General features: G+C 47.5%; 1 protein-coding gene across 2 annotated transcripts in view; it reads left to right on the top strand.

Annotated features, from left to right (window-relative positions):
• LOC147446924 (uncharacterized) overlaps window positions 1-19,395 on the top strand; it is a 198,953-nt gene that overhangs the window by 126,677 nt on the left and 52,881 nt on the right. For both annotated transcript variants that reach the window (XM_086522865.1, XM_086522866.1), the window contains exon 3: window positions 2,390-2,720. In XM_086522865.1, the coding sequence (XP_086378991.1) occupies window positions 2,390-2,720 (331 nt within the window). The remainder of the gene's footprint in view (window positions 1-2,389; window positions 2,721-19,395) is intronic.

Genomic DNA, 19,395 nt, shown 5'->3' with positions numbered 1-19,395 from the left:
GTAGCTTTTTGGCTTTGCTTTTGGACCAGAAGCTTTTGAGTTTTAAAGGCTTTTTACTGTAACTGCTTTTCAGGCCAAGGACGTTTAATATGAGGCTAGGGCTCATTCTCTGGCATGCTTCCTGGAGAAGGTGCAGAGTCTGGAGTACCGACTTGTACTTTGATGATGCAATATAAAGAAATACCGACAGGGGCGCCAAGGTTTGGGGCCAATACTCTCTGGGGTGGAATTCCGCCACTCCGTGTCGCGTGTTGTCTCTCTTTTAGTTCAGTTGTTATTGAAGTGCTAAAAGTCTGTTCAGTCTGTTCTTTTCTATTGGCACGTGGTGTCCGTCTTGTGACATACAACTAACACAGCTACTGATACACACAAACACATGACTACAACAACTCATTAGCTAACAAATCTACTTACTGTACCTTACAAAACTAACATTATAGCTCTACTACCTTAATTCTAACACCTTATGAACAGAAAACACAGTACCTTTCAACACCTTATTAACAAAAACAGTACACTGCAGCAAAACAAACTTCTTCTCAACACACACACCTTCCTTCTCTACCTTTCCTACATTTCATAATGTACCACAAAACAGCATAGAGTGCTACTCGAGCTTAATGCAAGGCATTTCCCGGGCAGCGGCGCCAAATATGTGCGCGTCTGTCGCACGTGTCAATGCAAGGAATTTGCCGTACACTGTGTGCGAGCCACAAATGCATGCAAGCACACAACCAGACTAATCTAGCAAGCACAAGAGAGCAAGGGTGTGTCACTCACCGCCCTACTCTCGCCTTCGTGGAGGATTCCTCGCCGCGAAGAAGGAGCTACCACCGTGCCGCGCTCAACCGCCTCGCCACCGCCGTGATGTCGTCGCAATGCTCGATCGCACACACTCACTCTCTCTCACACGCATACACACACACACACACACACACACACACACACACACACACACAAGGAGATGAAGAAGAAGAAGATGGAGATGGAGCAAGAGCACTCTTCAATTGCACAAATGAGAAAATGAGTGATTTTTAGGTTTAAGTGACTTTTATATGAGCTCGCCCGTTCACACTTGGGCACCCATGCGTAGCCAACTAACCCTTGAATGTTTTAGTTAGAGTGCGCCTCTCATCGGCGATCACTCTACCCTTTTCCTATTGGATCGACAAGCCCGGCCCATGACTACTAGAAGTGGACGCTGATGGGTCAACACTCCACTTTCTTATGGGTTTTGGTAATCATATCTGTCCACGAGGACGTTTTTGCTTCCTGTTGTTTTTCTTCTTCCTTGATGGCTTGCATTTGTTCTTTGATTACCCTAAGTTCTTCTATCATTGAGGGTTGGATTTCTCCCTCTTTTAATCCACCGTTGGCTCTTGCATCGGCTAGGTCTCTCTTGAGGGCTGAAATCTGATTCTTGAGGTCTTCAATTTCGGCCCGAAACTCCATTTTCTCCACAGTTCGAAGCTCGGCTTCACTGATTTTCCACTGAAGAAAGATCGCCTTCTCCATCTTCCACTCTTCCATCTCTGTCTTGTACGCCTTCATCTCCTTTTCCATGTTTTCTAACCTCTTGCTGGTAGCCATAAAAGTTGATTTCTTCATTGCTGGCGATGCCATTGCCTGCAAGGGGCTAGAGCTCTCGGGAACTGCTGGGGATGCCATTGCAAGCAACCCAGGCAAGGGAGTAGCCCAACAGCACCAAGTATGTTTTCCACACTATGTTTACCACATTATGCATACATAGTTAGGTGGTCCCCATCAGGTATACATGTTTATTCCACACACAAAAAATACAATTCTGCAGTTTTGAAAATCTGAGAATTTCTGTTCTGTTTTTGGGACAATTTCTGCAGGAAAAATCTGAATTTTTGCTCTGTTTTTGGGAAATGCACCTGCTGAATTTCTGCACTTTCCCCAATAATCTGCAGAATTTCTGATTTCCTGTGCGCTGGACAGAACCTCAAACCCACTGCAGCTGCTGGTTGCCCACGCTGCTGGCTGCCCAGGCGCTGAGAAAGACCTGCTGGCTGCCCTCGCGCTGAGTATGCACAGATGACAACACGCAGACCTGCTGGGCTGCCCACGCGCTGAGACCTGCTGGTATGCACAGATGCCCACGCGTTGAGGAGAGAGAGAGAGAGGGATATGTAATGGTATATCAACGTCTCTAAAAGGCCAAAATGACCTGAGAGAGAGAGAGAGAGAGAGAGAGAGAGAGAGAGAGAGAGAGAGAGAGAGAGCACTTGTTGTGTATAGTGGAGTTGGATGCACAAGGGGCTGAACTGCTGTCCCACGCCAGAGCTGCCGTGAAGAGAGAGAGAGAGAGAGAGAGAGAGAGAGAGACAGAGAGAGAGTGTCTGTCTTACTTTTTTTCCAACCATAGGCAGTACCCGCACGAGGCAAATGTTGGAAGATTCACTGCGTTCTCCTTGAATCTGGTCCTTGGAATGCAAATATCAGGTTTCACAATACGATTTTTGTCTGCCTTCTTGTGGTTTCAAATGTACAGATTGGGCATAGATCACAGAGGCATAGATTCTCATGTTGATGTTGAGGGACAAAGTGGGACCTTGGGATTTTCCAGTCCAGCATCCAGTCCACGCACAACTCGGCAATTTTCTTTGAGTGATGAAGTATTGGGGGGATCTATATACAATCCAGCCTACTACTCCTCCCTTTTCAGCTCTCCAGACGAGGGCCATTCTTTTAAGGAGGTGAGTTTTCTGCTCTCTTTCTTGTACATTCAGTTTTTTTCTCCCCTCCCAAAATCTTGATGAAAACCTCGCAAACTACATAGACCTGGACAGTTGAGCACCTTACTGATCAGGTTAATAATGGAGTACTTCACACAGTCGAAATCTCCTCTGTTTTGGATGGTTGAAGCAATAAAAGTGTTTTAATTGCTTCCTTGATTCCTTAAGGGCCAGCTTTGAACATCAAGGGGAGGCATATTATGGATCACACTACAGCCCATGGCTTGTTTAATTTTGCTTGAGACATAAGCCCTGGCTGCAGTCCTCATCAAATGTTTTAACTACTTACACCAATGTTATAAGATAGTGCATAATTATCGTGGAATCATGAATGTCTCATTATTAAGCAGTTTACCTTGTATCTCCTAGAAAATGTGTCTTCAAAACTTCCACAAATAGTGACGAAGCAACTTAAGGTGTTAAAATGTTTACCATTCACATGCATGGCATCTTCGTTGGGTCCACTCTGAGTACTATGTAGTCCATGGAATATGTTCTGTTGAAGGGCTCACTGAACATTTTGTGTGTTTTGGCTGTCCAAGTGTTTTTAGAAAGGCTTGCCATGGACCACAGTAAATGTTTTATTCATCATGGAAATTAAACCGAGCTCTTATTATGTGTGATAGGCAAAGTCATTATGTATTACACGTGTATTTTTACTGGTATAAATGTTCTGATTGTTCAATACATGGTTCTGTGTCCAAGGCAAACAATTGCACATAGCCAATCAACCTACTACAAGATAGTTTTTGTGGAATATCCTTTGTTCTTTGTTCTCCACCTGTATTACTCATCTAACTATTTCGTGGTGCTTAACACATCAAATTTGAAATTAACCTTTGTAGAAAATCAACCAAGGTTTGTTTACTTTGAGTGAACCCAAAACCCCAGGAAGATATACTCAGCTCAGCTTAGATTTGTTGTTTCTTAGTGTAACGAGAGCTGTCATTAATGGTATTTGGAGCAAAGCAAAGCGACGTGCTTCACTTTTTGTAACTGGCTGGTTGGTATTCGCCAGGCGATGAGAGATAACAAACCTAAAATTGTCACATGCACAATTAACCCTATGTGTATGTGGACAAGTTGTAACTCCTACTTTTAGGGTTTAGGACAATCTAAGAAGTGTTCTGGCACCCTTGTGAGTGTGTATGCAAGATCTGCATGTCCAGTCACTTTAGATTAGTTGCATACCCTCTGATTGCACATGAACACAACTAGTGTTTGCTAGGTGTAGGCACTGGGGAGTGTTCCCGTACCATTGCATTAGTACCAAGCCTAGGTAACAACTGCATACGAAGCACCTCTTATTAGTTGTTCATCATACTTATTAATAAGTGACATTTTAGCATCTTTTTAAATTTCCTATGTAAGTGATCCTAGGAGTCACTTCTCAACCATAAGTCAATACCCTCAGTACCAACACCTAGTACTTGCAGCACCATCAGCATCCATGGCGTTTTGCATCAGCGTTTTCAGCCATGACAAGCAGACCATCAGCGTTTTCAGCCATCAGTAGCAGATCGCATCGCCGTCAGTTTTCAGCCCTGGCGTTTTTCAGAAGTTGCAGATTTCAGCCATAGTCCCAGTGTTTTCACATTCAGCCATAGTCCCAGTGTTTTCACATTCAGCCCTCAGATCAGCCAGCGTTTTTCAATTCTCACCCATCGGCGACAGTAGATTAGCCCATAGCGTCGTCGCAATCGCAGACCCCATTCGACATCCCTAGCGTTTTGCATTTTCAGCCCTTAATCTCTCTGATCCAAGCATCTACCGCAAGATCCTGTTAGCATCTCAACATCTATGACCATTGTATGAGCATTTGTGCAATCTAAAGAAAATACCTCTCTAGCGATAGAGAGGGGGCCCCTTGGAGGGGGTTTTGGGACCCCATATGGTGTCAGTCTTCTCTCTCTCTCTCTCTCTCTCTCTCTCTCTCTCTCTCTCTCTCTCTCCCCTTTCTGTCTCTCTCACAGAGCCTTCATTCATAGTATCATTCTCTCTTCTCTCTCTAATCTTTGCCTATCTCTCATTCAACAAAAGGAACTCTCCTTCAGCAAAAGGAACCTTGAGTATGCATTGAGCACTCATCCCGAGCATTCACCATCAATCACTTCTGCGGCACATTACATTGGTATTAGAGATCTTTGATATTGCTCAGTATCGTCACTCAAGAAAAGAACTTCTTTGAGATTTATTTTCTCAAAGAATCTTCGTGTCCTTGCCCCGGACTTATTAACCACTCCCACCCTTAGTCCATTGCGCATCGGGTGCACTCCCCTCTTCATCGGTCTGTCTTAAGGGCAATTAAGCCATAAATGAACCATAGAACTTTTTTTGCTTGTTTGAGATTGCACGTAACCCAAGACCACTTGGGCGTGTTGATCTCTCCAATCTGTGTTTTTGAAGAGTGACAAGTAACCTAGAAAAGAAGGGCTTGTTCAACCTTACCTCGTTCCTCTTTTTCCACTCAAGAAAAGAACTTCTTTGAGATTTATTTTCTCAAAGAATCTTCGTGTCCTTGCCCCGGACTTATTAACCACTCCCACCCTTAGTCCATTGCGCATCGGGTGCACTCCCCTCTTCATCGGTCTGTCTTAAGGGCAATTAAGCCATAAATGAACCATAGAACTTTTTTTGCTTGTTTGAGATTGCACGTAACCCAAGACCACTTGGGCGTGTTGATCTCTCCAATCTGTGTTTTTGAAGAGTGACAAGTAACCTAGAAAAGAAGGGCTTGTTCAACCTTACCTCGTTCCTCTTTTTCCACTTATTGAGAGCGGATCTTGCACATTGCGGCAAGCCAATCGACGTGAGGTGGGAAAAAGCAACCTTGGTGTGAGGGCAAGGCCGCTAAGCGGTGCACCCGTTGGAAAGAGTTGAGCCGGGTAAGAGAAAAGCCTTCTTAAACGCAGATTGCAAGAAGTACCAAGTACCAGGAACCCAAGTACCCCAAGAACCTCAAGTACCCCCAAGAACCCCAAGTACCCAAATTCCCCCAAGAACCCCAAGTACCCAAGTACTCAGTGCATGGTTATCACCATAAGCGGGATGGATACCTTGCATGAAGGTGATGAGAGTGGAATTGGAGAAGAAGAAGTCCCTCTACCAGGAGGACTGTTTTTAGATCCTCCTTTGTTCCCATCTACGCCATGGATTGCACTAAATTTTATGGAGACTTGATGAAGTCCATGATGGGGATGATGCTACAACAAGAGATTCAGCGGGCCGCAATCGAAAAGGAAAGAATGGCTATAGAGAGGGAATGTGAAGCTCTACATATAGCTGCTAAAGGAAAGAGGGTAGGTAGGCCCAGAGAGACCAACACACGCAACTAGCTAGATAATTCTTTTCTCGTAAATACATTAATTATTTACAAAGTCTGACATAGTTACATTTATTCTTGGATGCATCAATTTAATGCTTACTTTGCAACTAACAAGAAGAATAGTAACAATAAAGTTTTGACAGCCGCCATGTTTCTGTCAGGTGATGCCATTAGTCTGGCAAGAGGCATAGTTGGCTGAGCATCTTGAGCATGCCGCGGATAGCGCACTACTGACTTACAGTTGGGCCGACTTCCAAGGCGAGCCTCGACAAGCTCAAGGATCGCTTTCTGCCACTGCAGTACCTTGATTGATTGAAAGAGGATTGGCGAGGTCTTTAGCAAAATGGAACTCCTCCCGTTGTGTCTTTTTCTAACCGTATTTTGCAAATAGGTGTTCAAATGTGCAAGTTAGATTTGAAATTGCCAAATCGACTTTGAAAAAAAACCTCGTGCTCGTTGCTGCTGCCCCCCTCGCCGCGCCATCGCTGCCCCCCCCCCCCAAGCGCTGCTCGCTGTCCACCCTCCCGTTGCCCTGCCCCCTACCCTGCTGCGTGCTGCCCCCTGCCCGCCCTGTCTGCCCGCCCGCCTGCGCTGAATGCCCGTCGCTGCCGCTGCCGCCCTCGCCATTCCCACACGTTGCCACGCTATCGCTTTAGCCCCCCTCCCCCCCCGCCCGTTGCCTGTTGTGGTTTTTTCTTCGCCCAGTGAGCTACTTGCAATTCGGCCCTCCAGCACTGCGTCACTCATTGGGGCAGTGTTTTGTGCGCCTCATTGCAGCATCTTCCCGTCGCCTTCTTCTCACGCCACAGAGTAGACACAGATGGAGGCTCCAACTTCGCCGCAGAGGGACTCGTCAGAAGCCCCCTCGCCTGACCCCGCTGAGCCCACCATTCGACTTGCTCTCTCGCCGACAGAGCAAGCGAGCGTTGCCGCAGAGGTAGAGCAATTGCAGCGACTTCGGTCATCTGCAAGATTCTCGGCACCCGACCTAGCAGAGGAGAGCTGCGAGACCTTCTCCAGGCCCGCCTTCTCGCAGAGGTGGGCTAGATCTTGGATGTCCAGATTCTCGGACGGGGTTACTATCTGATCGAGTTTGAGACCTCCGAGATGGCGTCCAAGGTCAAAGCTATGAGTCCACTGGCCATCCGAGCATCACGCGCCCACTTTCGACAGTGGCGACATGGTTTTGACCCGGCTTCGGATGTTCTAGTAGAGGAGGCAAACATCGCCATCTCAGTCTGCTTTCCGGGTTTACGGAGGGAGTACTTACCACTTCTTTCTAGGATTGGCTGCGCCATTGGGACTGTCCTGGAGACACCTCGTACGGCAGCATCAGTAGTTGCCAAGGCGGCAGGCTTCCCTCAGTTCGAGTTTTGGTCAGAGATACCCACACGCTCCCGATGGTTATCCTTCTACCTCGGGTGAGTGGGGGTTGGTTTAGACAGAGTGTGGAGTACTCGGGCCTCCCGAACCAGTGCTTCATTTGCCGACAGATGGGCCATCTAGCGAAGGCCTGTCCGCGGAGGAGGCCGCGACCTGCACCACAGCCTCAGCCCCAGCCTGCCAGGGTGGCCCGTAGCCACAGCCAGCGGCACAGCGCACAGATGCAGAGCCATCCTCCGAGCTTGGGGCTCCAGCGGAGGAGGGGTGGCAGCTGGCCGGTGGCCGACGACGCCAGGGGCCACAGCGTCAGCCTGGCACTCAGAGTGGCCGTCAGGTGCCTACTCAGCAGCAGTGGGTTCCCACAGGGAACCGCTTTGGTCCTCTTGAGCAGGAGGAGATCCCTGCACCAGCCCCCACCTCCGCTTTACCCTCGACAACCGCTCCCCCCCCCCCCCCCAGAGTTCCCTCCCTCTTCCTCATCCTCCCCGCCTTCTGCTCCCGTCACCTACCGCCTTGCCCCTCTACCTCTGTTGCCCCATCCCGCCCCTCTTCTTCTCCGCTCCCCCCAGCTCCCCCCCCCCCCCCCCCCCTGCTCCAGTTTCACAGTCGGCTCAGGAGACTGGTCCCTCTCCGGCGGCTAGGAGATCTCTTGGCAGCGCCTTTGCCATGAGTCGCCTAGCGAGAGAGGGCCAGCTCTTCTTGCGGCCCCCTATGCAAATTCAGACATCCTCCCTTGCAGCTATCCCTCGTGGGCTGACGAGCATTGGCATCCGACGCCGCTGGGACTTCTTCGACTACGGGTTCACTCGTTTTCTCGGCGATTCCGCAGCAGACCATGAGGCAGCCTGCGTCTGGGTCCATGTTTTGTTCCTCGTCGCTAGTGGGACAGAGGCCTTGGACTCAGCAGTTGGTTTCTCCTTCCCCCTCTGTGGTAGGGCCGAGACAGAGTGGTCCCTCGACTCAGTGGTGGGATGGTTGCATACACAGGTCTTAGAGTTCTCTCACCACATGGGAGAACTTGGAGTTACAGATATGCTGCAGACTTTGTGGCCATTGGCCAAGTTTGCGGTGACACCCCCAAACTCAGTAGGATGTAGGCACATTGTGGTGTACTTCTTTGCTGATACGCAATGTTTGCCTTGCTATGTATACATTCATGAGGACTCCTGGACAGAGGAGGTTGCTTTACGCATGGCTCGCTCTGCTTGGGCTTGGGCTAGGGACTCATTGCAGTCACGCCTATCTAGAGGACGCTCGGATGCGGATTACTCCCCATCCAAGCCTGCCTCGAAGATAGCCCGTCTTGTTGCTGCGGCAGCATCTGTTCTCTCTCGCTCCCCATGAGGATCGTCTCATGGAACGTGCAGGGACTAGGTGGGCCCAAGTTTCAGCGACAGCGGGGCCGATTGTGTCAGGAGCTTCAGCCTTGCCTTGTGGGAGGAGAGATTGATCTCCTTATGCTTCAGGAGTATCATCTGTGTGAGAGCCGCATTCGGCGATGTGGTCAGATTTTGCGTGGACGATATGATACATTTTGGTCAGCTGCTTTTGGACCTGGAGGCATCCAAGGTGAGGTATGTATGACTATTGTGGACTCATTGCAGCAGGGCATTTTGGGCATAGGGATTATTGTGCCAGGCAGGGCTCAGTGGATTGCTATGCAAGTTCAGGGTGGCCTTGTGGGCTTCCTGAACATCTATGCGCCCAATGTGGCGAGTGCTCGTGCAGAGTTTTGGTCACAGATTGTTGAGTCTTTGCCGCAGGCCGATCATTGGTGTATAGGAGGGAACTTCAACATGTTGGAGGACCCTTCTAACAGGATTGGGGGCAGCCATGCTACTGTGCATGGAGTCGAGTTGGCAACTTGAAAGGGGTTGTGTATGACTTTGAGGATCTCGGATACATGGCAGCACTCTGGTTTTGTGAGGTCCCCAGACAGTGTTGCCTTCTCTAGATCGGACCGCAGAGTGGGAGGAGTGAATCTATCGTGGATAGATCGCTTCTACACTAGTGACCACTTCAGTGACTTGGGGGGATCAGTGGGCATCCGGGCAGGGACATCCTTCTCGGACCATGCACCAGTGATCCTCTCGGTGGCAGACATGCAGAGGAGTGGGAGCACGATTCTTTGCATCCCAAAGAGGGTCTTGTTGGACTCAGCACTCAGAGAGAGGGTTGAGGCTCTCTGGACAGAGGGCATGGACAGCCAGGTCTCACCTGCAGACAGAGTGGCCTCAGGCCTAGCTCAGCTTAGCCACTTTTTTCTTTAGGAGTTATTGGCTCGTCGAGCTGCAGCGAGAGAGGCGGAGCAGCGTCTCAGACGAGGCATTGCTTCACTACAGAGGATGCAGGAGCAGCATCCAGACAGTCCATGGTTGGAGGAGCAGTTACAGCAGGCTCGATAGGAGCTTGCTAGCACAGAGGAGAGGCGTCATGAGTTTGCCTTTCACCGACAGGCATCTCAGTGGACTCAGGTGGGTGACAGAGTTACTGGTGCTTTTTTTGAGACAGTGGGACCTTGGCACTCGCATGCCAAGGTCATTCAGTTGAGGAGGCCCGATGGGTCAGTTGCTTGTGAGCCCGAGGATATGCGTGCAGTTGCTACTGACTTTTATCGTGAGTTACTGTCGGCTGAGCCTCAGTCAGAGCGGCAGGATGCATGCAAGGAGCAGGTTTGGGCACAGATGCCATGTCTTGTGACAGAGGAGATGCGCCAGAGGCTAGAGATGCCACTTCAGCTTGAGTAGCTGCACATGGCTCTAAGGGCCCTCCCTCGTGGTAGCTGTCCAGGTGAGGATGGGTTGACTCCCAGCTTTTTCTTGGAGTACTGGGATCTGCTTGGCCCAGATCTTTGTAGTGCTTTTCAATACATTTTGCACACAGGAGTTATGCTTGACAGCATGAGTGAGGGCGTGATCTACCTCATTCCCAAGGAGGGTGGCTCCTTGGATGAGATTCGACAGTGGCGCCCCATCACCATCCTCAACTCAGCCTACAAAATTCTTGCCAAGGCTCTGAGTTTGAGGATTCAACCACTTTTAGAGAGCCTTATACATGGGACTCAGACAGGTTTTGTCAAGGAACGTAGTATCCTTGACAACAGCTTTACTTTCTGGGAGGCTTCTACCCTCGCACGGCGCCGTGGTGAGGACCTAGCGATTCTTCTTCACGATTTTGAGAAAGGCATACGACCGAGTTGAGTGGGACTTTCTAGAGTGCACTCTCCGCAGGATGGTTTCTCAGATGCTTGGATCAGAGGGGTGTCAGCTTTGTACAGACAGGCTCACAGTCAGGTGCTTTTGGCAGGGGCGAGAGGTGAGCGCTTCATGCTCAGACGCTCGGTCAGACAGGGTTGTCCTCTTGCTCCCTTTCTCTTTTTGTTCTATGCAGAGGCGATGAGCAGTTGGTGTCACAGCAGGTTGGTCTTCGGGGCTTAGCACTCCCTATTCGGGGAGATGAGCTACTGGACGTTGAGTTTGCCGATGACTCAGCCTTGTACTTAGATTGCCAGGAGGCCAATCTTCACAGATGTGAGCAGGCTTTGGAGACCTTCTGTTGTGCATTGGGCGCACTGATCAACTCGAGAAAGACAGTGGCTTTCTCGGTTGGTAGTGCTCCTGTGCCAGATTGGATGCCAGAAGAGGGTTTCAGGTGGATTCCCCTAGGGACTGCAGTTCGGTACTTGGGTTGTCTGGTTGGTTTGGACTTGTCTCCCGAGTAGTAGATTGCTTCTCTTCTCCTGTCCATAAGGAGAAAGCTGTTACATTGGAGCTCAACACGACTTTCGCTGGCTAGTAGAGTAGTTAGTAGTTGCCAACCAGGTGCTGTTGGCGACTACGTGGTACATCACTTCTTGCTAGATCTTCTCGAGTTCTTGTATCAGCCAGGTAGAGAGGCTGATCAGGAACTTCCTTTGGTCAGGACGTGACACTCAGATGACCCAAGCCAAGGTGGCTTGGTCGGTCATCACGCTTCCTTGTTCTCAGGGAGGGCTTGGGATCATTGATCCAGCACAGTAGAGCAGAGCCCTTCTTGGGAAGTTCATAGTCAGAGGACTTCTTCCAGGTGAGAAGCCCTGGAAGGAGTTCTTGTTGCAGAGGCTTCGTGCCAGGGTGCCTCAGTCAGGAGGCCCTTGGCAACCTTCGACCAGATGGATCTTTACAAAGATGTGTCGAGTTGGTTTGAGCAGGACATTGGAGGACCGCTTCGCTGTGAGTTTGCTTCGTTCTTGGGAGCTCTTACGACGTGGCCTGGAGCAGCGACAACCGATGTGCACGGAGGAGCGCCTACCGCAGTCCCTCGTCTGGAACCCCATGGTTAGCACTCAGAGAGGCCACTTGGTTGGTAGTCGGCGTCATGTTTCCTGGGGTCCCATGGCAGCAGGTCCAGCGCGCTCTTTAGGTGACTGGCTAGAGTTCACAGGTTTGTTAGAGGAGGTGCAGCGTTTCTAGCGCTGCAGGGCATGAGAGGGGTGCAGAGCATGTGTCAGGACATCTCAGAGTCAGTTCCAGCTGAGTGGCTCACGCCTCTCAAGCCAGTAGCACCTCGGTGAATGGGAGCCTTCACACGACTGGAGGTTCTCATTTCAGTCAGGGCCTGCTCAGAGACTGTCCCAGCCCTGTTCTTCGAGCTTTAGGGTGGGGGACGATTACAGCGAGTTGCAGTAGAGGCCCCGCAGGTAGCAGAGTGTTGTTTCCAAATGATCCGAGTTGTGGGCATCTGTGGGATAACTTGCGTCATAGACCCTGACCTAGCAGCTCTTGAGACTGGACACTGGAGGCTATGGGCTTGGGAGTGCTGTCCACTGGCACGAGTACTGTGGGATCCTGGTGAGTGGCTATGGAGGGACCCCTTCTTTCAGTACACTGTTCGGCTTGGACGTCATATACTTGCAGCACAGAGAGAGGCCCGCCTCGCTGTAGCACGTCATTGGCAGGAGGAGGGCCTCACAGTCGAGTTCTTGGCAGCCTTTTGGCAGAGGCTGTGGGACTCCAGACAGCCGAGGCGCGTCACTTTGTTTCAGTGGTGGCTGGTTGCACACAGAGCTACAGCAGTAGGGAGTTGGATTGTGCATAGTGGTCTCTCGGCCGCATGTGCAGCCTGTGACCAGTTGGTGGAGAGTTAGCGTCATTGTCTTTGGGACTGTCCCTCGACCCAGCAGGTGTGGCTACGAGTTCTTCGGCTGATGCCTACTCTCTCCACGGCTAGACAGTACACTTGGGGGGCAGCGGCTTGGTCCACTCTCACGGGCCCGGCACTTCAGTTTGAGCTATCTTCCACGAGCAGGATGATAGTGATACAGGGGGGGCGACCTACACTCCAGCTTGCTACAGAGCTTACTCCACAGGAGTGGTGCAGTGAGAGAGAGGAGTGTTGGGAGCTCATCAGTGGCCTGACACTTTGGTTCATATGACGGGCCTGTTGTTTCCGCATTTTTGAGGCTCGCTCTGTGCCACCAGCAGAGACTGTTCGTGACTTTTGGCTAGAGCTGATCCATACTCTCAGAGGACAGCTAGAGGGACTACAGGGCAGCTCCGACCGCATGCGGGAGCGCCGCGAGGCTTTCCTTCGACTCTGGAGCCCTGGGCCTTTCTACACCATTGTCCAGGGTGTGCTCAGATGGCACTACCGACCACCTGTGTGGCTCTCCCATCTCTTGATTTAGCCTCATTGTATATATGTTGTTCTTTCATTGGGAGAGTCTCCCCATCATGTTTGTTGTAGCCCTCTCTTGCAGAGGTGGTTGTAGCCCTACGGGTAGTTTTCATTAACTAATAGAAGGATCTTTTTCTCGGAAAAAAAAAAAAGCGCAAGTTGGATGAGGATCGCATGGAGACTTTCCTTTATGGTTTGGACGATTACATCAAATAAGACGTAAAAGTCTTACGATCCACTGACTACAAGGACGCCAAGAGGATCGCTCTCGAGCAAGAAATGAAGCACAACAAAGATAGGCCTAAGGAATTCAAGCCAAGTATCCCTTAGAACCAACAAAATGGTAAGAACAATGGTAATTCTTTCTCTTCTTAGTCTTCCACTACACCTAGAGCACATAACTCTTCACCTAACAGTGATAACAAAGGAAAGGCTAAAACTCGGGAAATCCCTAACCTGATGAAAAATCTGCTTAGGGAATAGTAGGAGGTTGGTTAAATCTTGAAGAACGAACAGAGTATGGAAAAGAAAGAAGATGTTTCCAATGTCATACTAAAGGTCACATGAAAAGACCCACAAAAGAATCCACATCTTGTGTTAGTGTTATAAACGAGCAAATTAATGTGCCCCAAGTTTCTAATGATAATTTAGATGAACCTCTTATGAAGTGTGAATGGTCAGCGCATTGTGATCTTGTTTGATCCAGGCAGTATGCATGATGTGATTAGTGATTCTCTTTTGAAGAGCGCATGTTTAGAAGCTATTCCGATGGATCTTATTGTGGTCTCTGGATTTGCTCCTGGCATGCACTCCTCACTTACGCATGAATGTCCTAAAGTAACAGTCTGAGTTCAAAACATAGGTTTTTGTCTCAAGATTGTTGTTCCTTCTCTGTCTGGATGTGATGTGATTTTCGACATGAAGTGGTTTTGTGAGTTTGATCCACAAGTTAATTGAAAAGAAAACTCTCTCTTCTCTCTATTGAAGGTGCCTCTCCCGTGGTTATTCGTTGTGATCCTTGCCATTGATCTCTCACTCTTATGTTTTAAAAGGGGATAAATACACAGTCCAATAGTATCTCTCAGTACACAATTACACAATTTAGAAAAGAATTAGACATTGCATGAAAAGGAACCTCTATCCGTCTTTCATTCTCTACAGCATGAGACATTTTTTGCAAGATAGTGATTTAATTGTTTGCAAGGATCGTCTCCCCCTCAAGTGGCTCCAATCTGTAGCGAGTACACATTGGAGTGACCGTCAAGCTAGATGGTTCTGATCTTATGAGCAATATGGTGGTTCGATTGATTATGTTCCTAGTAAAGCTAACCCAATTGCAGATACGATTAGTCGTGAAGGACAAAACTTGGCTCTTGACTGAGGTTCACAATACCCATTTAGGAAGTACCCATGCCTTTTTTGAGTCTCTCATTCGTGACGGTCTCTTGTATTTTCGTCACCGTCTTTGTGTGTTACCTTCTCATAGGATAGCCATATTGCACGATGCACATGATTCACTCACGGATGAGCACAAAAGCATGAAGATCTCTCTAGGAAAGGTAGAAAGTTTGCATTCAAGGAATACACAATGTTTCATTGTAGGTCATGTCAATAAATTTTGCATACTCTTTACTGGCAAGGCAAAACCACAAGAAAAGCATTAGCATGATTGTCCATCAAGCATTGGTATTCCTTGTGAGAGATTTAGAAGAACATAAAAATTCAAATTTGTCAGAGTTAGAAAAAGAACGCCAAAATTTTTTGCAAGCTCAAGCCGATTGTTTCTCAGAGGGTTTGCCTGGAAAGCTACTTCTTGAGAGACTTGAGGATCATACAATCGATTTGATACGTGGCAGCATGCCATTGAACCGACCCCCTTACCCCCTTACCTAGTGAGCAAATGATGAACCTTATAAAAGAACTTCTCAAAAGGGGTCTAATTCAACCTAGTTCGCCTTTTTGGTTACCAATACTTCTTGTTTTGAAGAAAGATGGATCTTGGAGAGTGTGCATTGACAACAGAGCTCTCAACAAAATCACCACCAAGAACAAGTTTCTAATACCGAGGATTGATGATATACTTGACAGACTACAGGGTTCTTGTAACAGGCTTGGACATCCAAGCGAGAAATCAATAGCAACACATGAAGAGACACTGAACAACTGAATTTGAATATATATATATATATATATATATATATATATATATATAGAGAGAGAGAGAGAGAGAGAGAGAGAGAGGAGAGTCCACACGAAGCGGTGGAGTTCTGCTTCCAGATGCACTATCCCCAAAGTTTGCCGCCCCTTAATGTATTTGTTTCTTTATTGCTTTACAAAGGTACAACTTGCCGGATCTGCTCTACTTCCACCAATTGGGAATGCTAGAGTAAAGCATTCCAAAGTTGTACCTTCACAAATGTACAGCTTTCCGAATCTGCTCTACTTCCACCAATTGGGAATGCTAGATTAAAGCCCCAAATACAAATTTAGAGGTCCTTGGCCTCCCAAACGCAGCAGGTATGAAAAGCTTTGCATCTTAAAGCAACATGATCAAAAGCGAATGCCCAGCAGAGTGGCCCACATTTTTAGGGATTGTTCGTACAATTTTTAGGGATTGTTCGTACAATTTTCCAATGACACCGACTCTAAGTACCCATGCACTAGAGTGCACGCATCCAACACTTTCACGAGGATGACAGTCATTGAACATTCACATTTTATGTCGAGATCCTCAATACAAATTACGATTATTGTAACTTTTTTACCGTGCTAATCGTTTCACGGATTTCTTGATCTACTATATCTTGTCACTATTCGATTCATATCATTTCTCACATTTCAAGCAGACATGCTAATGACCATCCCAAGACAGTACATTCACCGAGCATGCATTTCACAAATCAAACTCTTAGTTCACACTGAACACTGAGGTGCAAACAATCAATCGAGTAAGCTCATCTGGTCCAGAACTCTTGATACACCTAGATTTATGTATAGCCATCTCATCCTTCCCACTAACAAAAGTATTTAGTCATCTTATCCTGATGGAAGTCTCAATGCACTAGAATCATATTCTAACTTATTTAGCCATCACATCCAGACTAGATGCACTAAATTCGTCATATCAATCATGAGACAAAATACTGGAAACATTTCATCTTTTCAACATATACTCTTAACGATACACACATGAAAGAGCACATGTAAACAAGTTCAATCTAGGAAACTTCCAATTCAGTGTACATCTTTTTATAACGTCATATTGTAGAACTCTATCAGTCTTTCAATACCCCTAAAATCTTATAAAGAAAATAGTGACTTTATTCATGTCACGATTGTGACTATGTTGCAATGTTACATCTACTCCTAGTTGCAGATACGCAAAGTGCAATGCCAAGGAGAACCCCTACGCTTGGATGGTCACGACCCTTCGCTCAAGAGACATGCCTCTTCGTCAAAAGCCACACTCCTTCGACGACTGGTCACACCTCTTCGCTGTATGGACTCTTTCGCCATTGGTTGCAGCTCTTCGCCGAAAGGGTGTCTTTATGTCTAAAGTCACGTCTTTTCACCATGAGTCTTGCCTTTTCATTCACGTCTCTTCGTCTCCTATATAAGGAGCCTATTGTACTTAGTTTCAAGCATTCGTTCAATCAATCAATCACACATTCAGTCTCTTGAGTCTCAATTTGAACTTAAGTATGAAGTTTTAAGTCTTAATTATAGGATTAGCACCACTAATCCTCACAGTGGTATCAGAGCAAATTTTTTTCCCGATATCCGAAGGTTGTGAGCCTCTCACCCTTGCCGCTACACTCTACCCTCTCCCGGAGTTGCATGGAAGCAACATAAAGATGGAACACACAGAGACAAGTATGAGGTAATCCGAAACCCTCTCTTCTAAATACATAAATAACTAAAGAGAAGGAGATGTGTGTATGCGGCATACCTGCTGAAATTCTCGACGTATGCCTTTTCATCGAGTGGTGTCTCTTCGCGTACAAGGGTAGCAACTCTTCATCGGCTGGCACCCTTTCGAATCTCTGGACACTTCACATGAGAACATCACCTCTTTATGAATAGGTGCCAATCTTGGCATGCACCTCTCCGAATGGTTGCACCTCTTGCAGATGAAGGGTCCCACCCCCTTGGGATTCCCGGTCCTAGCGTATGCCCCTTCCCCTAGCGTGCCCTTCAACCTAGCGCCTCTTCATCAATCGATGCAACCCAACGCTGGCAGCTCTTCGTAAAAGTCTACGCATGACATTTAAGCAGCAACGTATAGTTTTTTTTTAAAACCCACTTATCAGCTAGCGATCTTGTGATTAAGTTCGTTTGGTTGGCCGCCCAACTTATTAACTGAGTGAGTACCCTTTGGTGAAAGTTAAAAAAATAAATAAATAACCCAACAACTTCAACGCAATGGCCCCTTTTAACGATCTGCAACGTGGGTGCTCTTCGCCAGCCACTTCGAATGATCTTCTGCATTTTTCCAGCGCTGAAGTTTCTGGCAGCCTCCTTATGTGCACACGATGGTTGATGACGGACTGCCTGCACCTACTCTCTACCTCTCGTATGTGAACAAGATTCCCGAAGAGGTTCTGTAGGAAGGTGAAGAGATCATTATCCAGGGTACTAGATCTATTCTCCAGAGCGGGAACTCGTTGCGAACATAGGTTTTTGCTCCAGGAGTACCCGTCCTAGCACCTGCTCTTGCACCTGTTTGTTATTCCTTTTGATGAATCACCATGCCGACATCACAAGACGTCATCGAACAGTCGGAATACGCCCTCGCTTTAATGAAAGAGCAGATGGCCACACTTTCCACAAGTCTCGTATCACTACATACTCGTTTGGGTCAGATGCAGACGCAAAACAATTCCCGGAATCTTCCTACAACTTCTCGGACTACACATGCTGATTCAACACCTTCTTGCGAAGCTTTAGTGGACGAACCTAACGAACCAGATCCAACTGAAGAGTTAGACAATCGTGAACTTCAATTACTTTATAAAATTTTTAATGTTGGACAGACGAAGAAGCTTGATGTTAAACTACCTGAACCTTATAACGATCGCCGCAACAAGCGCGTGTTGGACCAATGGCTATTCAAAACGGAGGTCTACTTGTCCAACACGGACTTGGTCGAGAGTAAAAAAGTTGCACTTGCTAGTTCTCCGCTCAAAGATACAACATTTCTTTGGTGGCAACGACGGGTTGCTGATGGTAAACACACACCTTCTTGGGATAAATTCCGGCGTGCTATTCGCAAGGCGTTCGAGCCTGCCAATGCGGATTTTCATGCCCGATCCTCTCTTCGTCGCCTGAGCTAGAGAGGTTCCTTGGCCGCGTACATCACAAAGTTTCAAAGGCTAACCCTGGAGATAGAAACCCTTAGTCCCTCTGATAAACTTCGTAGTTTTATCGATGGACTCGAACCCAACCTGAAGGACGATGTGCACAAATACAACCCTACCATGTTGGATGCTGCAATTGTCTATGTGGAGTGTATTGGCGATAATAGGCGCCCTACACGGAATTTTCTTCCTGGTGATAGATCTTCAAATAGCGCTCGCTTTTCACAGCGTGATCATTGAGACAGTTATAGCCAAAGTCAGCGACATCAATCTCGGTTTAGACAGCAAGCCACAACACCTTATTCAAGTTTTCAACCTCAAGGTTCTATTTTCAAGATCGATAATCTCAAAGAAGATCTTCTTCAAATGTTTCTCCATTTGATCGTGGTAAAGGACAAGATTTTTCTCAAGATCGGCATTCCAATACTCAGCAAGGCTCTTCGTCAAATGCATCTTCGACTTCAAAGAAGGAAGGATTATGTACAATTTGGGGTGGTGATCATAGGTGGTATCAATGTCCAAAGAGACCAAATCCGTCTAATTTGAAAAGAAATTCCAACGCGGAGGATACGACTATTCTTATGAAGCATGCTCGGTGCAATTCTTCAGTTTTGGAGCCTCTCAAAGCAAGTTTTGAGTCTTCTTGGTCGTTCCATCAATGTTTTGGTGGACAACGGATATTTGAATAATTTCGTGACACTCAAATAGTTCAACAGCTTGGCTTGCCAACTCAGAAGGCATCTCACTTATATGATGTGGAATTAGCAGATGGATCAATTTTAACTTGTTATGAGACAGTTCGACTGTTGCAGTTCGGTATGCAAGAATTGGATTTCGAAGTCATGCCTTTGTCTTACTACGACATGATTCTTGGTCAGCATTGGTTATTTCAATATGATCCAGCCATTAGCTTTCG

This window comes from Adiantum capillus-veneris, chromosome 11 (genome assembly GCF_014529385.1).
Source record: "Adiantum capillus-veneris isolate H3 chromosome 11, ASM1452938v2, whole genome shotgun sequence".
In the NCBI taxonomy this organism is placed as follows: domain Eukaryota; kingdom Viridiplantae; phylum Streptophyta; class Polypodiopsida; order Polypodiales; family Pteridaceae; genus Adiantum; species Adiantum capillus-veneris.
The sequence above is the reverse complement of the archived record's forward strand: the minus strand, read 5'-3'. Positions and strand labels throughout refer to the sequence as shown.